Genomic DNA, 20781 nt, shown 5'->3' with positions numbered 1-20781 from the left:
TATAATTGCTTCAGTAAAGCTGTCCTATCCTTACAATGCTTGTCTCATTACTGCAGTTCTTCTCTCCATAACAGTGGGCAGATTAATAACCTTTTTTTACTTCCCACCATATATGTTAACATTAAATATACAAATAAATTTCTCTAGTTATCTGGGTGCATTCTTTCCTGTATTTCTGTCTTGAATAAGAGCTGGTCTGATGAGTAACCACGTTCTGTGTGCATAGTCTCCCCTCTGCCAGGTATTTCACGAGATAACAAGCAAAAAAAAATCAATAACAGCTGATGGCATTTTGTTGGTGATACTGTGGATTTCATAGGTATTCATCCATCATTCACAGTCGTTTTCAAAAGTATTCATGGCTGTCAAGGGTTCAAAACCTATAAAAAGAATCTGTAACACATTCAAAACTCAGCCATAAAAATACAGAAAACTGAGTTATACAGTAAAACAAAGCATTGCTTCTTGTGTACAAATCACTGCACTCCAAGAGGTGTGGAGGACAAATCAACATTTGACAATTCTGGATGCAGAGGGATACAGTGACATAGGATGAGGAAAAGACTGAGGTACTTAATGCCTCCTTTGCTTTGGTCTTTGATAGCAAGACCAATTGTTTTCTGGATATCCAGTCCTCTGAGCTGGAAGACAGAGATGGGGAGCAGAATTAAGGCCCCCATAATCCAGGGGAAAATAACCCAGCAACCTGATAGGTAATTTAGACATCCTCAAGTCTATGGAGCTAGATGGGATCCATCTAAGTGTCCTTATGGAGCTGGCAGAAGAGCTTGCCCTGTTACTTTCAGTCATTACCACTAGTCCTTGGTAACTGAAGAGGTCCTGGCTGATTGGAAATTAGCAAATACCTACAAGAAAGGCTGGAACAAGGTTTCAAGGTAGCACAGGCCTGTCAGCCTGACCTGAGTGCCAGAGAAAGTAATGGAGCAGATCATCTTGAGTGCCATCAAGGGGCACGTACAGGACAACCAGGGAATCAGGCCTGGCAAGGTTGGTTCTATGAAAAGTAGGTCCTGCTTGACCAACCTGGTCTCCTTCAGTGATGGTGTGACCTGTTTCATGGATGAGGGAAAGGCTGTGGATGTTGTCTGCCTGGACTTCAGTAAAGCCTTTTAGCCTGCAGTAGCAGATGGCTGCAAACAGCTACAGCACTGCTGACTCGCATCCTGAGAGCAAAGGGGACATGCTGGACACATGGCTGTTCGCTTCTCTCACAAGGAACTGCTTCTCATTTCTAGTCAGAAAGTTCCTCCTGTGACTTTGTCCACCTGATATGAAAGCTTTGGCTTTCATAGAGTTATCTGCTATTGCCCTACACTGTTACTGTCTGTGATTTCATATTCAGCAAGCATGTAATTCCACTGTTTTATGCCATGTTTCTTTCTATCATTCTTAGGATGAGAAGGACATGCAAAGATGTCTCAGCTTTGCTTTATTCTCACAGACTATCCTACAAAGAGAAAAAGGTAAACCTGTTCACTAGCTGACTAAACCCTTTCATAAAGAGGAGTACACTGTCTCCCTAGTGTATGATGTCCACATGTCCTTCAAAATGACATTTTGTTGTGATCTGACCTTTGAAGCAGAAAAAAGGTAACATGAAGAAAGTAGCACAAATTATTCTGCTTGTGTATACTTTTTTTTCCAATTTGGCTCTACATGATGCCAGTCTGCTTATTGCCTCTTATACTTCCCCAATTTTGGTACAATGAATTCTACATTATTTTTGAAAAAGAAGAAAAATGATCACAATACTTTTTCCCCAAAATGGTGATGTTACGTGAAGTGAAAAAGATATGACACCAGTGTAGGGTGCAACAGAGCTAATCACCCAAGAAAGTGAGATCTGGGGTGATAAGAGGCAACATTTGCATTACTCAAGAAGGTATAGAAATTTTTACAGGACATGGATTCATGAGTCAGAATCACATATGTCAAATAAGCAATGGACAATTTTTGATTTATAGAGGTATTATTCTATTGAGAGTGTTTCTATTAAGCGGACCATAAACTATATGAACTTCACTCCTGTGCTTTATAACATCACTGAAACCTCTTGTTATAGTCCATTATGTGTCTTTATTTTCCCTCATATTCTCACACACACAAACGTAGGAGTCTGCATGACTCAAAAGATTACTTAAATACTGAAAGGATTTAATTTATCATATTTCTAGTCACATGCCATTTACAAGTGTTTTACTTCAAGACATTATGTAAAGAAAAAAAATAAAAAAAAAATAAAATAGTCCACCAGAAAACATATAACAGTTGTAGTAGGTTCTATGAAATTAGCTGATGGCTGAGAATAGGATTTTCCAAATCCTCTAAGCACCAGATATGAACAAATAGAGGAAAAGCTAAATTAACCTGCTTAATTCTAAGTACAGCAGAATACAGATTGCCAGAATTATGCAAAGTGTGCACGCACACAAACCACACAGAGAGGCAAACCCACATTTTCCCCCATTTCTGAACTTGGTACCTTGCTGTGTTGGGTTGCTTAGGAGATTCTGATCCAAAGTTATGTCAGCAGGATTATGTAAGCTCCCGACAGGTCTACCAAGGCTGGGTGATAGAGGCCAGACAGAAATTTCTCTTGATTCTTCAAGCGTGGGAGCTGGATGCAAGACTGACCACCTTCCCCTAGAAATATTACTGGCTAAGCCTTCACTTTGTCTCCATGACAATTGCCATCTCAGTTCCTTGGATTAGTGGATAGCCCCAGACAAATCTGTGCAACAAGCATCAGTCCAATCCCATCTCAGCAAGGAGCTCAAAACTTGAAGTAGCTGCTGCTCCATGTCATGTACAAGATCCTGGCATGTACCTACAATCCTACAAGCTGGAAAAATCAGCTCAAGTTATGAGGGAGATGGAAAATTACAGTATTGATATTCTCAGCATGACTGGGTACAGATGGTCAGGAACAGATTGTATCAAATTGAAGAACAATAATGAAATCATGAACTACTGAGGTTCCTCTGCTGGAGGAAAACAGAGAAGTTGCACTGATTGTGAGTGACACCACATAAAGAGGCTTGTGAGACTGATGAGGAACCAATTAGCAGCAAAGCAGCAGGTACACAGTTCAAGTCAGTGAGGATAAAATCCCTCCAAATGCTACCATGACACAAAACCACTTTCTAAAACATCTTACAGAACCTTAATAACAGTAATGGACCCTCATTGACATGGCTGGGCATAAATGGGGAAGTAGGGAGAACTAATTATGGATTGAACATGACTTGGGTATCTGGAATCTGTTCACACAGCAGCACCAATAAAGACATTATCCAGCTTTGGTAACTAAATTATCTCTTGATGGCAAGAACATGTTCTGCCCACAAAATCACATCAGACTGGTCATAATAAAATATGGGCAGAACATGGTTTTAACCTGTAATAATTTTTATTTGTTCCTCTGAATGTTTGAGCATTGTAGGTTTTAGGTGCCAAGAGTCAGTGTTACATATATGCTGCCAATGTGGAAAATAAATCAAATACTTGCAGAAGAAGTGAATAAAAAAATAGCTACTCATAGGTATGGTATTTAAATGTCAGTTCTTCAAAAAGCAAATTTTCCACTGAAAAGCATAATTTACAGGTTCCACAGAAACAAAATCTGAGTATCTTCAGCAAAATATGTTAGTAGAACTAAGATTTCTCTGGTATTTTTTTAAAAAAATAGGAGGGCTGGGTCACTGCAATGCTGTGGAGTGGCAGTGTCAGAAAGGGACCAGCAAAGCAGAACTTTCCAAATGGTCAGGACAAAAATCCCATTAAAATGGAAAAAGGAAATGGATGTTTATGAAGAAAAGACAATCACATTGGCAGGTAGCAAAAAGGGGGATCCTCATTTTAATAATAGCTAGAATTAACTAATTAAAAACAAAGGAGGAAATACCATTACCATAAAAGAAGCCCTACCCCAAATTAAAGAGAAGGCTTCTACTCCATACTGAAACTGTCCTATCAATTGAAAAATAATCTATTTGGCTAATTTAAATAAGACAATAACTGTGAGAAAATCTTGCATTAACATGAAAATAGTTTAAAAGTGATGAACTCGAAGGTATGACACAATGTAGGGTAAAACAAATCAGATCTGCTCAAAGGCAGCAAAAAGGATTCCAAAATGATGCTCTAAATCTTCAACTGAGCACAAAAGAATGAAGCCACTTTAGAAGAATGTAGAAAAAATAACCTACAAAACTCCATGGAAGACAATTTTAGTGACTGTAAGATTGTCATAGCATCACAGTCCTCTTCAGAAAATTATTCCACATACTTACACTGAATTGGATTTGTAACATCACTGCATCTTCTGGTACCTTAAGAATAGCAGACAATTTCTGGCAGCTGATCTTTTTCTGACCATATTTTCAGGCTGTGCACTGTCACTGTATAACCAATGCACAGTGGGACACTGTCGGGTTGTGGCTGTTTTCTTCAAAAGAGCTGAGCAGCTATTATTTGCTATAACGTTGTTTATTGTAAAGGCACATCAGTCTCAGAAGGCAGAGAGTCACAAGTGTTAAAATCCACACTAAAAGTTGCCAGCATAGGGTCCTAAGTAAAAATAAAGTCCCAATTAGAAGTAGAAGCTGCTCCTGTCGAGGTCCTGGGAAGGCAGATGTTGCTGTGCAGCTCCTGTCTTCTTTGGGCAATGATGATAGAGGTGAGGGGAGAGAAGAAAGAGAGAGCAAAGAGCAAGAGCACGTCTCTCCTCACTGCATAGATTCTTATACACAAATTACCCAATAAGCTAAAAACACAAACCTGAACCATTTCTTCTTAATGTTATTAGAATTCTAGTTTCTCAGCACGCCGGGTTACGTATAAACTATGCATATGGTCTGCCTCGTTCTAGCTAAAAAATGTAAGCAATATTCTTACTACAGTTTTATTATGTCTAAAACTATGTTCTTGGAGCCTTCATGGAGACTTGTTTTCAACACTAGCATCTAGGACTGTTTTCCAACCTTTACTAGAATTTGCTGATTTCTCTCTGATGAACTGAGAGAGGTCTCTGTTTTCAGACTCCAACAGGACACATGGCTAATACCAGACATACCTCAACTGTGGTCTTTGGTATCGACTTTCAGAAAGCTTTCAAGAGGACCTCTGAATTTTTTAGTGACTCCGTACAATACCCAGAAAATGTGATGGTTTTCATTAAGACACCAGATGGACCAAGATCTCTAACCAGTTGGCTTGAAGTTAAAACTGAATTTACTGTATTTTGGAGGCAACACATCTTCAAGACAGTGAAATTCTGTGGTCAGGTCACGCACATATAGGTCTGGACATTGCTGATGGTATCTGCTTCCTGGAGACATTGATAAAAAACATGCTGCTTAAGAAATGTCAGAACTGAATAAAATGTCCTGAAGTCAGAAAGTCAATAAACAAAGGTGGTAAAAACCAGTGTGACCTCAGAGAATTGTATTGTTCCATAAGAGGGAAGTCTTAAGCCTCACTAAAACAGCAACTTTTGCATGATTTCAACTGTGAGCAAATGACTCAAGTGGAAAGCTTTGCTTTGCCATGGCTGGTCTCCAGCAGGGAAATCTAACGCCCTCCATGACAAGAGTCTTTTGTAGCTATGCATTAAACATAGGTCAGGAAGGAATGGATGGAAAACTGCTGTCAGCATTGGTATTCCCCTTGGCTACTCAGCTGCACAGAATAAAGCAGGCCCTGATCTTGGCCTGGACGTTGTGGCCCAAGACACCTGACCCTTGGCATCCCCAAAGACAAGAAAACCAGAGAGACATTTTCAGCAGAGTATTCCCTAAAGCAGCAGTTTTGCAATAAAATTTCAGAAATTGCGACAGCTTTAGCTTCTGATAGTACTTCCTCAAGGCAGCTGAAGTTTTATGCTTCTGGTGATATGAAAAGCAGGTTGAATTAAGAGAGACAGGTAAAATGAGAATCTGACAGATTTCTTCCTTCAGGTATCTCTCACTGAAATATTTAACTGGTTAGTTTAACAATCTACTGCATACTATTACTATTTTAGCTTTTTCTATCTTACGAATAAAATCTTTGGTTACTAAACATTTTAATTAATTTAAATAGATTTTTATAACAATTTAAATTTAATTTAAATAAACAATTTAATGCCACATTTTTCCATGCCTGCTACTGTGACTTTAGTGTGATCTTCTATTTGAATTTTGGCTCTGTTCAAAATTCAGTATAACATTTCTTCAACACACAGAGCTCTGTCAAAATCTCAGTCTAGGGCTGTTCACACAAAGGACTCTCCATAGAATAAGGCACAAAACACATAAAGGTATTCGTCTTCTGAAGCAAATTACTACACGTTATCTATAATTTAAAGAATTGTCACTGAGCCAGATTTCTGGTTTTATTCCTTTATTCATGGGGGGGGGGGGGAATCCTCTTCTGACTAAACCTTCGTTTCAAATCACATTTAAACACCCAATTACTGAATTAAGTTTATTCCACAGTTTGACATCAGTATCATAATCCAGTTAGCTACCCCATGGTGCTTTAACTTGTGATAGCGAATGTTTTCTGTTTGAGATATTGTACCACAGCTACTGGACAGCCATAACTGATAGGATTATGTAAAAACAGCAGCTTATCATGAATATCCTAACATTTTCTGATGTTAAATACTCACTTGAGTATGATGCAACTGCAAATATTTCCAGTGGTTTTGTTTGCCAAGGTTATATTTTGCCTTAAGTGATGCAAAAGAACACAGGCTATATTCCTGAAATAGCTGATCTATAAATATGATACCTTTAGATACCCAGCTGACCCAGTGGTTCTTTTGCCTTCAGAGTGAAATGCTGGATTATGCCATTTGTGAGAAAAAAAAATAGGCATTTTAGATATTTCACCTTACATTCTTATAGCATAAGAGGGATTGAATTTTCCTTCGTATTCACTCAAGCTGAGCAAAAAACCTGTGACATGCTCCTTTCCTTTTGATCTGTGCCTTATGGCTACCCCATTTCCTGCCATGCCAAACTGCACCCCTTTGGCCAGTCTGTAGTTATATTCTGGTAATAATCTTTCCTCTTTGGCTCTCCTAGTTTCTCATCCTCCACGAATTTTTAAGTTCAGGTTTCCTTTCCCTCAATGCATCCCAAATACTGTGCACACCACAGGGTAGGTTGACAGGCATCTGTAAATGATTAAAGCAACCACAGATCTTAAAAAGCAAAACAATCCTCATTTTTGGAGGTGTTTCGGGTAATATTGCCCCAGATAGTATACAGCAGAAATAACCTCAATAAAGAAGCATTTAAGTTTCATGATTAGCAAAACCTAAGTCATTCAGCCAAGTCAGTGATGACCACAGAGAAAGCAAGAATTTCTGAGGTGCTATTCTGGGAAGCAGGGACGTGAAGAGAACAAAAACAGAAAAGAAAGAAAATCATAATGCTGGGAAAACTAGAATCCTCAGATCAAAACAGTTTTACAAATAGGAAAAAGTGATTTCATCCTCAGGTACTGTTTGATCTCTACGCTAGATCTCAAAGTGCAGAGAAACAGCAAACAGCTGTTCTCACAGCACAGAGTGAAAGGGAAATGAGCAATGACGAACACTGCTGCTTAGCTACCCAGGCATGTTTGCCCCAGATAGCAAAACCAGGAGTGCCCAGACTGGAACTCTGCAGCTGTTGATATGCCTTGGCTCTGTCATGAACTAGTGGACTTGTTTCCAGCAGTTGTTTGGTGCAAGGGCCTCTCTTAGCAGGGGTAACAAATCCCCTGTCCCTTGCTACACCCCACAACCCACTTGTACCTTAAGCCACTACAGTTTTCATATACTGTTTTGCAAATAATTGGCATTTTTCAGGTTGTTGAAAGAAAAAGTCATATTCTACAAATAAGGCTCTTAGGAAAAAAAAAAGCCACATCTTTGAATAATTCCACTCCGACTGAATACAAGTTAGAGGCTTGGATGTCAGTATTGTAATAAATACATGAACACAATATGTCTACTGAATCTATATTAAATCTGTGGCTTTCTATCGCATTAGGGTTTTTAATCACATTTTTACAATGACAGTCAAAATACCATCTCCATCCATTTATCTTCTTAATAATCAGCAATGCTCTTTTGTCTGCTGAAAGATCTTTGGTTTTCGGCACCTATGCCATGAAAGTAGAAAACATGATGCAACATGCTATAAGCTCCTGATCATTGCCATCTACCCGTTGTCTATACCTGCTGAAACTGCTCCAGCTCTGGACAAAAAAGAAATCATTAAGCATAAGAACATTTATTAATGTAAGAAAAAATTTAAAACTCGAGATATTCCCCTATGTATTCTAAAAACTTCACAAATCACAGATCAAGGCCCTGGAAAACAGCAGCTCTGCCTTAAGTTAGTCTAAGAGTAATTACTCATTAAATTTTAAAGTAAGTCCTTAAAGTTGTTTCAAACTGTGTATAAAGTACACAATCTTCAACTGAGAGGAAGTGTGCATTCTTTTAATATAGTAAGCAATAACACTTCCAGCAGTTTTTAGGTGGCTGTATTTGAACTGTGATCTTTGATTTTGTCCTAGAATTCTTCACATACCTTCTAAAGTCCTAGAAGTCTTGGGTGAGCATATCACAGTCTTTTCTTTCCAACTAAAGTCCCTCTTCTTCAAACACCTTTCCACCTTTGTCTAATTTAATACTGAGCTTGTTTCCCACTCTTCTTCAAACACCTTTCCACCTTTGTCTAGTTTAATACTGAGCTTGTTTCCCACACACCATTATCCACAGAAATTTCTTTGTCTTCAGTTACAAAACCAATCATTCATCTCTCTTCAAACATTTTTAGGTGCAGAATTGCAGAAGGTGCACAAGGTGTTTGCTTGTCACTGGTTTTGCTCATCTTAAACCTGTCTCTGTGTGCAATTCTATCCAAACCTAGACAGATACCCATAAATTAACTAGTCATATTTCACATCATAATGTTAAGTATAGTTTTAACTAAAAATATAAATGTCTGAAGCATGGGATAAACATCTCCTGAAGTATTTACCTCCAGCAAGTACAGATCAAGTATGCAAAGCTGTTCACTGAGCCTGCACTGTAGATATCTAAGGTTAAGCAAGATGAATTCTACTGCCTCCACCACATTCTTGGTCCAGTCACTGGGAAAGTACTGCAGTGATACTTCCATGTAACAGAGCACGTTACCTGACTAAAGGTTACTAGTTAAACACAAAGCCACAGTAAGGATCACAATAATTAGCAAAAACCAAGTGCACAGACTCACCAAGCCAAAAAACACAGAAGGGGAACAATACAGATGACCGCACCTAGTGCAAAACCCACTATACAAGTGTAGGAGACTCCCTAGAAAACTGCAAACTGAGGGATTACCAAAAGGTCCTAAGACTTCAGAGGAATAAGAATTTAGGGACTGTGTAAAATTTATTAGAGGATTATTTTTTAGTGGACTGCAGCAGTGTGGAAATGTGCCAAACTACCTCTGGGACGTTTAAGGTAACCATTAAAAGTGTGTAAAGGGAGTGACTAAGGTAGACTGGAAAGAAAGAGGCATAGAAAAACCAAGGACAAGGATAAAGGGGACCAGTCCCATGTAGACAGCTTACCAATTACACTGCACTGCTGCAGTCCATCCCATATTATTATTATTGTACTCTATTTCTCACTACTCTTGTATGAATGTACCTGTCAAGGCTAGCAAACCTCAAGTGGAACTAGCCCACAAGCAGTACAACAGGAGTATGATCCACTGGAGCAGGACCACATATCTGAGGCACTTGAAGGTCCAGGGGGCTGCAAAGTGGAAACATGGGCTGGATGCCAGTCAGTGCCTGGAGTGTCTCCCAGAGCAGCTGCCAGATCCCACTGCAGCTGTGTGCACACCACAGGTGAGGCTCAGCCTGGCCAGCTGGAGAAGGAAGAGGGTGGAGCAGCAATACCCAGCACAGTCTCTGTTTGCACAGGTGCCAATACAGGCACTGCACTCTGCCCCGGGGATTTGTGCCTGGCAGTGTTTATTGCTTGTATTGTGTCTAAGTGTGCACACTGGTATTGTTTTATATTGTTACAAGCCTGATGATACAGGAATCACAACAGCCTGGGGCCCTTTGGCTTGGGGGGGGGAACCAAACCAAACCAAACACAAGGAGAAAAAAAAAAAAAAAAAAAAAAAAAAACAAACCAAAAAACCCAAGCCCTCATCCCCAAAGCCAGGGGATTCTGCTACCATGAGCAAAGTGAAGAAGGGCCACACAGACATTGGCAAAAAACCTTCCTGCTGAAATTTTCAGTTGGTCTAAAAGGCTTATGTATTTCCACATACTTGAGTGGTCATTTAGTTTGTATTAGGTATCTGTAACATATAGAGAGTAAAAGAAATTACTTTATTTAAGTATTTGTTTCATTACATAGTCTGGCTATGATAAAATAGAAATAAAACATTGATGACTCCATAGCTGCTGTATCATGAAACAGCTAAATTCACTAAGGCTACTGGTTTAAGTATTTATGCAATAAAGACATTATTCTTCTTTCAAACCACTCCTTAAGTATCTTCCCAAAGAAAGAACATATATGTAGTTTGGTTTGTTTTTTGTTTTTTTTTTTTTTTTTTTTAATAGCAGGTCTGTAGGCAAATGCATTGGTTTAGAAAATAATCTGTCATCTTCATTTTTTCTTTAATCAACGACACCAAAATTTTGAAGGGAAACACTACCAGTTTCCTTAGATTTTCAGTATTTTATGTGGCACTAAGAACTTTATTCTGCATACGCTTGGGTACACATACACACAGATTTATGTATCCATAGTCTTTTGTCAGAGACAAACTGCAAGGGTTTCCAAAAGAGATAAAACAACAGCAGCTAGCCCAACAGAGCACAAATCCATGTCCAGGGACCCTCTGAACTGACGGACTGCAACCACCACCTGCAAAATTCCAAGTGACTCATTTCCAACCAGAAAGACCCAGCTCAGACCTACACTGATTTCACAGCTAGCATATTTCTAGAACTCACAGCAAGACCTGACTTTGGAAAACAGACTTTTTCCTGCAATGCCAAGAGGGTGCCCCACTTGATGCCAAGACCAATCTCTGTGTAAAATTATATCCAGAGATGTTGGAAAAGGAATTCATAACCAAATGCACAGATTCAGACTAACCCTCCTAACGTTGCAATTCCTTTTTTCAGCATAGTTTCAATCTTTCTAGCAAATTTTAGCCAACCCTGATCCTTTGAGTTGCACCACCTGAGTCCTCTTTAAAAGCAAAAGTTCACAAAGGTCTTAGAAAACAAGGAGGTCCTTTGGACATGGCTCACACCCATTGCTCCACCCAAAAACCTAACCAACTTCAGCACTGAAAGCTCTCACTACCTTCAGAGTTCTGCACCAAAGCTAATAAATTCTAAGCAGCAGGGCTTGCTCACATCAGAGGTTACCATGACTCAACAAATCAATAATCAACAATTTCAACTCACGCAAAACTGACAAGGCTGAAAATTTTTAATCACATTTCAGGAGATTAGTCTGGTTTTGCAAATCGTGCAAGACTTGACTACAGCTGTGTCACAAGCCATATTTTGGACTGCATATTCTCCTTCAATTTTTTCAGTATTTCAGGAAGAAAATAAACTGCATTTGGCACAGAGTGCACTGTATTAGTACAACAGGCACACAGCCAGCATCAGCCTATTTCCTGATCTGTTCCACTTCTTCTCATCATCCTACTTACAGCTCTTCAGATCTGCTTCCCTTCCTGCATCACCCCATAAAGGTAAGTGATCCAGAGAGTCAAAGATATATTATGGCCTCTTATCACTAAAGAGCCATAATTTTGCCATGATGATTCAAGAATCTTGCCCAAACAGTACTGCAAGAGACAAGTTAAAGAGTAAGAACCAGAAATACATATGGATTAGTGTGAGCAGATACATTAAACAGGATGTTATATGAAGGCAAGTTTATCAATTTTTTTTGTGCATAAGCTCAGGGCAAGGGAAGCATCATTACAGACTGTAGTGTTAAGACTTAAAAGAGATCTTTTTGTACAGATGATGTTAAGTAACATTACATTTGTTACATATCTCTCATCTCTCTTCAGTCTAGACTATAGTTTAATTCCAGCATAGATTTCTGATCACCTTCGTAGCTTCAGTAACAGGCTGTTTATCCCACTGGAAGAGAAGCAGTGTGTTTTCCAAGCAAACTATAAAGGAACTTTGAGCTACACAAAGACCTTGTGAAGTGCGAAACTTGTTTTTTCTTCCATAAATGTAAAATAGAAAGCTTATAATGCATCTCATCCAAAGGAGTTTCTGTGGCTTATAAAATTTATGCTACTTTACCAGATTTTGCAAGTTTTAAAGAAAAAATATATTCAACTAAGTAATCACCAATATTAGCAACTTAACAGTCTGAAGTTCGGTCAAGTTATATAACAATAGTTAAGACGACAGCAAAACTATAAATATGTTCACAGATGTATGAAAATCCTGTTGAATTTCTTGTTGGATAAAAAATAATATATTGTACTGTAAGAACTATAATGCAGAATAATCCATCTAGTCTATTGCTTAAGGTCACTTTATTAAATTTGTTTAAACAATTTTTTTTTTAAAGACAGCATAAAGACAATTTCTGTAACTCTGTATGGAAAGGGTTTTTTTGTTTTGACAATTATTAACCTATTTCATCTTTTTTTTTGCAGTAACAGAACCAAGGAACAGAACTAGGATTACAGATACTCTCCAAGTTATCTGCTTGTATCAAAAGGGTCAAACTCCACTGCAATACACAGCGTTGGGCCAGTAACATCAGACAAATGGCAAAAAAAGACTACAGGGGAGATTCCCATAACTACTCAAAGCAGATGATGACTTGAGAAGTCAGAGGTTGCATAAACTTGGAAGAAAAGTCATGTTTCTGGAACCATATGCTGTCTTACCAAAGTCCATCAAATTTTGTACAGTGTATTCTTTTAATAGTGACATTTTTCTTTCATTGTGACATTTTGTACATGTGAAAACAATTATTTCACTACTGCCACAATATGCTTCTTCCTCTCTGGCACAAATGGCACAGATCCTGGCTTGCTGTGCTTACGACGATTCAGCTCCCTAGAAACAAAACAGAAAAATGAAACTCAGTAGTCAGCACGAACATTTAAGAAATACTGTCTTCCTCAGCAAGCTACTAATGTAGTTGTCCTGCAAAGAAAACCGAAAAAGTTAACAACTGCTCTGTTTCTAATAACCAAAAGCCACATACTCCTTTGGGAAGAAGGACCATCCCTTTTGAAATTAAATTTTAAGTTGGCTAATTTAGAAAGGTTTCAGATGAGCCTTTCCTTGGGAGCTCAGCTTGGTTTTCATGTCAGCAGGATCAGCTGCTCAAGTTTGTGGAGCTTTTTAGCTAATAAAAATGATGAAGACCCACCACTTTACTGTTAATTCAATGGCTACAGTAAAGTATGCCACCTCCTACTCCTAGAAATTCCCATGTGGCAATGATCCAGGTGGCATAAACCACTTATCCTGGAATCTGACACTATCATAAAAACCAAAACCACAAACACAAAAAACCAAACGAAAACCAAAAAACCTTCCACACACCCCAAAACAGCCCATCCTATTTCCATTGCAATGGGGCATCACATTATGCTTAACAAAGCACTGTGGCTCTTTCAAACATGGTATCTGTTGCCATGTCTTCAACGTGCTTTTGGGAAGCAGCCAGTCCTCACTGACACCGGCATTCATCTGCATTTTCCTTATAATCAATCCAATAGCTCCTGATCACTCATTCAGATATTCGAAGGAGCTCTACCACTCCCATACACCGCTGCCACAGCAGCACTGCAGTGATGAATTTCATTAAGAGGAAGAGAAAGGAAAGCCAGAAGAGGAACACGTACTTCCGCCGCCGAGCCTCTCTCATGATCCGCTGCTCCTTGATTTGGCAATAAATACTCTTGGGCAAGTGTCGGTGCTGAGCTATGCGCCGGATCTGTGGGTGAAACTGGAACTTCTCCTTCAGCTTCTGATTGTAATTCATAGCTGCCTTCTCTCGAGGTGCAAGCTACAGGGAAAATAACACAGATGAGCATGTTATAGAAGAACAGGGATTTAACTGTCAATCTCGTCTACAAAACAAAATTCGAACTTTTCATTCAAATGGCTTCCTTCCAGCAAATGCCTTCACAGTAAGGGTAGATAAGTATTAAAAAAATCTAAACTTCCAACAATATCCCAACACTCAAACACCAAATGTTATCATTTTAAAGCTGAGTGAAGTTAACCAAATTTAATTCCCAAGAATCAGATTTTAATGTGCTGAAGAATGACAAATGAGAACATAAATAGCTGTCAGCAAACAAACTTAGTCTTTCCTAACCTATGATGATGATCAACTTTCCCTGTAAAACAAGTATTTTCAGGCATTTTAATCAGGAGCCAGTGTAATTATAAATGCTATAGAGGAACTGTCTCCATGACCAGCTTTACAGACAGCTCTTCAGGTGGCCTAAATCTTACCCAGCACCCTGATCCTTTGGGAAGCACAAAGCACAGACCAGATTTCAAGTATTAGCTTGACTATATGGCACAGAGGGGGCTCCAACTTTCATCAAGCAGCTAAAATATCTCAGTATCACAAACGCACGAAACACAGGTAAACTGGTATTGCCACAAAAGACTAAACTTTAATTCACGTTTAAAATTCTGTCTAAGCCATCACTAACAACAATGAAAGTAAGAAACAATTTCTCCTGACAGCCAATCTACAGAAGATTTTTTCTTCAATTAGGCTTTTTTCCTTTGGTCCTAATGTTTATTTATCAAAATGGAAAAAATGTTTCCTGTGGTTTTGTTCAAAGCGTGCACTGCTTCGTGAGGAATACCAATCTTTATGTATTTTGGACTTGCCTGGGTCTTTGAGAACTTCAGCTGCATTTCAGCCTAGTGAGTTTTCATATAAACATAAAATCTGTTAGCATTAAATACAGGATGATAAAAATCCCAGCCTCTTTTTTTCTACCCTCCTGCCCCAAACTCAGCAACTCCAAATTTCAGACATCTCAAAAATCCTTCATATTTTTAATTAAACAATGGCATCAGTTTTTTTGCCATCCCACATTTATGTCACACTACATCTCCACCTAAAATATTAAAAGTAAAACAGTAGTTCAGTCAACATCTATTTATTCAGCTTTGTAAATGACTCAGTGTCACTAACTTCTCACTTCCAAGAGAAGATAGAAACTGATGCTAACAAACAAACAAACAAAACAAAACCAAACTAAACCCAAAAGCCAACGAAAAAACCCCCATGCAGCAGTAACAAAACACAGCTTTACTACATACACGGAAATTCCACTTATAATGAAATGTGTAGTTCCTCCCCTCCCCCTTGAAATCACAAATTGGCTTTTTATTCTCCACTCTGGAGATCACTTTTGTACATGACATCTGGTGGAATTTTTCATTAATTCTGAATAAATAAATATCACACAGATGATTTTGGTATGATAAATGGTCTGAAAACAAGTTTTGATAAAAATTACCACAAAGGAGCTTCTGATTTGGGACACTAAAGAAACCAGGTGCCAGATACAGAGTTGCTCATGGCTCAAAAAATTCTTATTCAGACATCAGAGATACATGATGCTCTTAAACTGTTTCTCCACACCCTCTTGTTAATGAAATCCAAATCCTTTTGCTTTACTTACAGTCACTGTGGCCTCTGAGTAAATTTTACAGTCTTACCCCACTAAAGCTACCCTCCCCCTTTTAGTGGTATTCCTTCTTGTGAGCCAGCCTGTGAATAGCTGGTTCACTATCAGTAAATCCCAGGTGTTCCCAGTTTGCAGAAAACTGCCAACATAATCCAAATTAAGATCTTTATTTTAATTAAATGCAATGATTTTTCCTTTAATTTTAGAAGAGCAAATTGCTGCCGATTTAATATAACCTTGATGATTCTACAGACAAGAGGTGAATCTGTAAATTAAAGATACATCCAGGACATGTTATTTAAAAGATTATTATAGATTAAGAAGTGGTGGAGCCTGACTCCATTTTTATGGGTAATGTGGCACAGGGAAAGGCACACAGCTGGTGACTTTCCACCCAACTACCAGATGCCAGTGGCCAATACACCCGGCTGTGCTAAGTGCACCCTCATCCACATGATGGTGCAAGAAAATTCTGCGGTAATAACAAGGTTCCTTTATGAGAGAGAGCAGATAGCTAAGAAAGCACAGTGCAGTAACACACTGAATTCCAACTCTCTTTTGCAAGCCACTTTACAAGGGTCAGTGTGAACAGCTCAAGAGAACAGGGTTACTTCCTATTCTGTTTTCGCTGGAGAAGATGCAGAGCATGATTTGCAGGGTTAGAGATTTCATTTATTCAGACTAGAACACTCTCCAATTTAACACATACAATAAATTAGGATTTACACGATATCATTAGGGGAAGACATACTTAAAGGTGACACATGACTTTTTCATATATTCAAATAATGCACGTGCAATTTCTTTCCTACACAAGGAAAATGAAAATTATGCGGCAGAAACATAGCTGATTTGTGTCACTACCACAGAAGAACTCACAGCAAATACTTAGGGTGAAAAAAAGGGGAAAAGAACTCTTTAAACGCAACCAAACTGTCAGCAATAGGAAAATGCCTCCTCAAGTAAACTGCCCATGTCTCTTCTCCTCCCTCCTGATGACATAGACTGCTTATTTTTCCATCTAAGTAGAAGGAAAGTAAGCATTTTTGCAGAGCCCTGATTAGAAGCTAAAACCACCCTTAAAAAAAATTATCCTCTTCAACAGGGCTGCATTTAAAACTCCACACCATTAAGACGTCTCTAATTCAGCAGGAGAATAGGAAATTAATGTTTATCTGTCCTCTTCAGGTTGCCCTTTAGGTTAGGGCAGGCAAGAGCACAGATGCAATTTATTTTTAGAATCCAGATATATCCCAGAAGTTTTCTACACCATAGCTTGTCATTATTTTTCTATGGCTCTGCTGAAAACACCTTTCTAAATTCATTGCCATAAAGTTCATTAATTCTCTCCTGGATCAAAAATTTTGATCTCTTTACATCTAAATGGATGACAAAAGCAAAACACCAAAAAGGTAATATATGGTGATGTAGATGTTAAGAGAATAAAATCACAGCTACAGGGCTGAAGTTACAGGTGCACTGAATCACAAGCTGAAAAATCACTATGAAAAGAATGCCATGACCCACAGTATCTGGTACTGCTTGGTATGAGCATTATCTCAGAAAATGGAACTACATACTAGAAACAGACTGAAAGGATAAACAGTTGCTTAAGAGAGTTTTGGTGTGCTCCTGCTAATGCACTTCACTAGATCAAAACCAAGATTTCTAATGGCATTTTTTCCTATCTCTACTAGCCCATACTCAAAATCTGGTATTTCTGCATTTTTTAAGAAAGCAGTAAACCTATGCTCCACTACTGTTCACTCACTCATCAGTAGTTTCACTAAAATTCTAAGCATCCTAACCCACTGCTCTGTTCTAATTCATAAGAGTAACAGATAAAATTTTACAGCTGTTACTCACATATGTTACTAAGAACTCACACTCTAAAAAGTGCAGGTACAGTTTCTTTTTTAATGCGGCAGTAGACTGAAAAGCAATACAGCTTTTACAAGTTTTACTGTTGGTTCATTACTTTCAGTGCAACTCAAAAAAACCTAGTCTATCCCTTTCTATCAATTACATTAATTGTACACTATTAACTGGAATCTACTCTATTACAGCTGCTTTTTCAGCCTTTCCACCCAGAGCAAGCTCAATTTTCCTCCTCAAAGTCTAAATCATTCACCTTTTCATAAATTCCATACTTCTCCAAAAGCACAGGTAAAAAAGCATCAGACATACTTAACAAGCCATATTTTACATATTTGAACAGTCTAGAGCCTCTCAAGTCTTAACTGAGTCTTGCTTCTGGGCATGCAGAGATAGATGTTCACTGCTTTAAAAATAACACCTTCTACGTCCTATTTAATAGTACATATTTATTAACTAATGAAAATTTATTACAAGTTAAATGCAGAAAATTACTTTGAAGCAACCTCTGCAGTATCTCCAACGCAGATATTTGGGTTTTGTTACCCCTACATAAAGCCTGTGCAGACTTAATCGTCAGTGGAGTAGAGACACAAGATGCCTCTGGCTCCTCCAGAGACTTTTCTTCTTTCTTTCATGTTTCACTGATTTTAAATAATGAGTGCAGTGCCAAATACATTAAAACCCAAAAGAAACATGCATGTCAGAACTGATGACTGCTCGGGTGGCTACGGTTCAGAAAGTACAACTTTCCAACTGGATAAATGTTCACCAGCCACAACATGAGTACTATATATTCACTATAACTTCCCTGGAAATCAGCAATGCAAAAAACAACTAAGTACTCACCAAGGAAAAAAAAAAAGAAAGTTTGATTACTACTTTTTTCTCTTTCAGGATGTCGATTTCTACCCACACCCAGCACAAAAATACCCATCTTAAAATACAATGTATTGCAAGACTTTCAGCATTGTATCAGAAATACAGTGACCTTCGGCTGAGTCATTCAATCAAATCTTCTCAGCAAAGAAAAATAGCAGACCAAGCAACTAAGCATTTAAGACATATTTTGACACTTCTGACAGAATTACTGAATGTTCAGCTTTGAATATTCAAAGCATTCAAAAAATAGCCACAGACTGTGGAAGAACTGGACACTTATAAAATAAGCAAGCATATGTCTCTGAAGATAAGAACACCCATACTCCAAAAAAGAACACCAATAGTCTAAACACAGATACTAAAAGAAAATCAGTGGAACCTGCTAAAACAGCCATTAACAGTTGCATTGTTAAGAATCACAGGAATTACCAAGCTGGATCAAACAGGGACTTGCACAGTTTCCTGAATCCAAGAAATACTCCCAAGATATATCCAAGAGTGTGAATACAAGCCATGAGGACTCCTGAATCCTATTAGCTACAACTCCTCTCTAAGCATCTAGAAAATAAAACTTCACAGTGCTTCTAAAAAAAATTTAAGCAACTATAGACACTTCAGACAGCTTCAAATTCTGTGTCTTGCTAAATATTCGGTTTCAACAACATCATGCTTGAACACATTCCCACATAAGATACAGGGATGTGAAACATTGTCATTATAATGTATTACTTCACAAATTCATCTCTGCCCTGTGAAGTGAGACCAATTTTTCTACATAAGACACTATGCCACTTTTAAGTTTTTCTTGTATTTCTAAATAGTTTTGCTTTCTTATGATGACTTTTGATGTTGCAAAGTGTTTTTTCCACAATAGCATAAATTATGGATTTTGATTTCTGACAGTAAGAAAACAAAAACCAAAACAACAACAACAACCCCCCTCCCCCCCCCAAAAAAATAACTCAAAAAACATGGTGGGGGGAATCAAATAATAAACCACATGTCATTTAGTTATTGATTGGGTTCTCTTGGGAGCTGACAGACCAAGTTCTGCGACAGAAATACACAGCCTTATACACGTTACGAAAGCTTCACTGGAATGATCCCAGAAGAGGAGAGCCACACGGCAGGTGCAGCCTCCAATGCGCACATGAAGCAACTCTACTCCCAAAGAAAAACAACAAAGGGTGTTTTGTGAAAGATTCCCATCAGGTTATGGAACACAAGAGTATTAACATGCAGACCATATCCAACACCCAGTAGTCACAACTAAGTAGTGCCTTTTTTCTAGGCCCATCCATGGCCAGTTTTCACTGACGCAAATACTACAGAAAACAGCAGAACATCATTTACCAGTCTATCTTCTGAACACTTAAACAGCTAAATTGTCCTTTTGGAATGCAGTATTTCTGCAATGCAGGAATAGCTGTTTGCCTATTACCACCCAGAGTCAATTATCCTTTCTCATAAGAGGAGCCAATGCCATCTAGTAGTCAATACAGCAAACTTTTTGTTCACATCTGGAAATATTAGGAACCCCTCTACATGAAAATGGTACTTGTGACATTCTTTTTAACCACTTGTCCTTCACACAAAGGGTCCCGAGTAAAGATGAACATCAAAAATAGCAGACAATTCTGTTACTGAACATCTTAGAGAGAAACATCATGATGCCTCGCTAAAAATATAGTGAGTAAATGGAAGGAGCTTCAGTTAGTATCATAAAATCAGGTGAAAAGGGTGTTGCCAGGAGCACACTGATATAACAGAAGGAAAACAGGTAGTAATATTTTTACCCAACACTGCATTATCTAAACATATTCAACACAAACATTAAATCCAAAAGTGAAGTCTCTAATGAGCTTTATGGGATCCCCAAAGTTAGCAACTGTGGAACTGGTATTTAAGTGTTTGACCAAAGCACCACATAGGAAAATCCCAATAATCAACACTGAAGAGCAGAGAGGAAAAAAAAAAAATTCAACCTAAACACTCATAATCACAATTACTGCAAAGACCACTAAGCTGTGGGGTTTTTTTTACCTACAGCTCTACAGCAAAACTGAGAATACTAACAGGACTTCCCAATACCTATGGTGGGCCACGGCTCAAGAGACACATGTTATTTTAACTGTGCTACTCCATATGCAGTGCCTCAGAGTGCACATCAGTCCACGAATGAGCCTGTTCCCAGTGTAGCCCTAAGCACTCCTCCACCCGCCACCTTTCCCACCTCTGCCTCACTTCCCTCCTACAGATACTTCCAAGTTGATGGAGC

The 20781-nt window shown here is 38.4% G+C and overlaps 1 protein-coding gene across 3 annotated transcripts in view; it reads right to left on the bottom strand.

The window, feature by feature from the left end:
• Nucleotides 1-10594: 10594 nt before the first annotated feature.
• DCAF13 (DDB1 and CUL4 associated factor 13) overlaps nucleotides 10595-20781 on the bottom strand; it is a 40410-nt gene continuing 30223 nt past the window's right edge. For all 3 annotated transcript variants that reach the window (XM_062490783.1, XM_062490776.1, XM_062490791.1), the window contains exons 10-11: nucleotides 13929-14092; nucleotides 10595-13131 (exon numbers count right to left, since the gene is read on the bottom strand). In XM_062490783.1, the coding sequence (XP_062346767.1) occupies nucleotides 13044-13131; nucleotides 13929-14092 (252 nt within the window). In that variant the 3' untranslated portion in view covers nucleotides 10595-13043. The remainder of the gene's footprint in view (nucleotides 13132-13928; nucleotides 14093-20781) is intronic.

Source organism: Cinclus cinclus, chromosome 1 (genome assembly GCF_963662255.1).
Source record: "Cinclus cinclus chromosome 1, bCinCin1.1, whole genome shotgun sequence".
In the NCBI taxonomy this organism is placed as follows: domain Eukaryota; kingdom Metazoa; phylum Chordata; class Aves; order Passeriformes; family Cinclidae; genus Cinclus; species Cinclus cinclus.
Note: the sequence above shows the minus strand (reverse complement) of the source record. Positions and strands in the feature narration are given on the sequence as shown.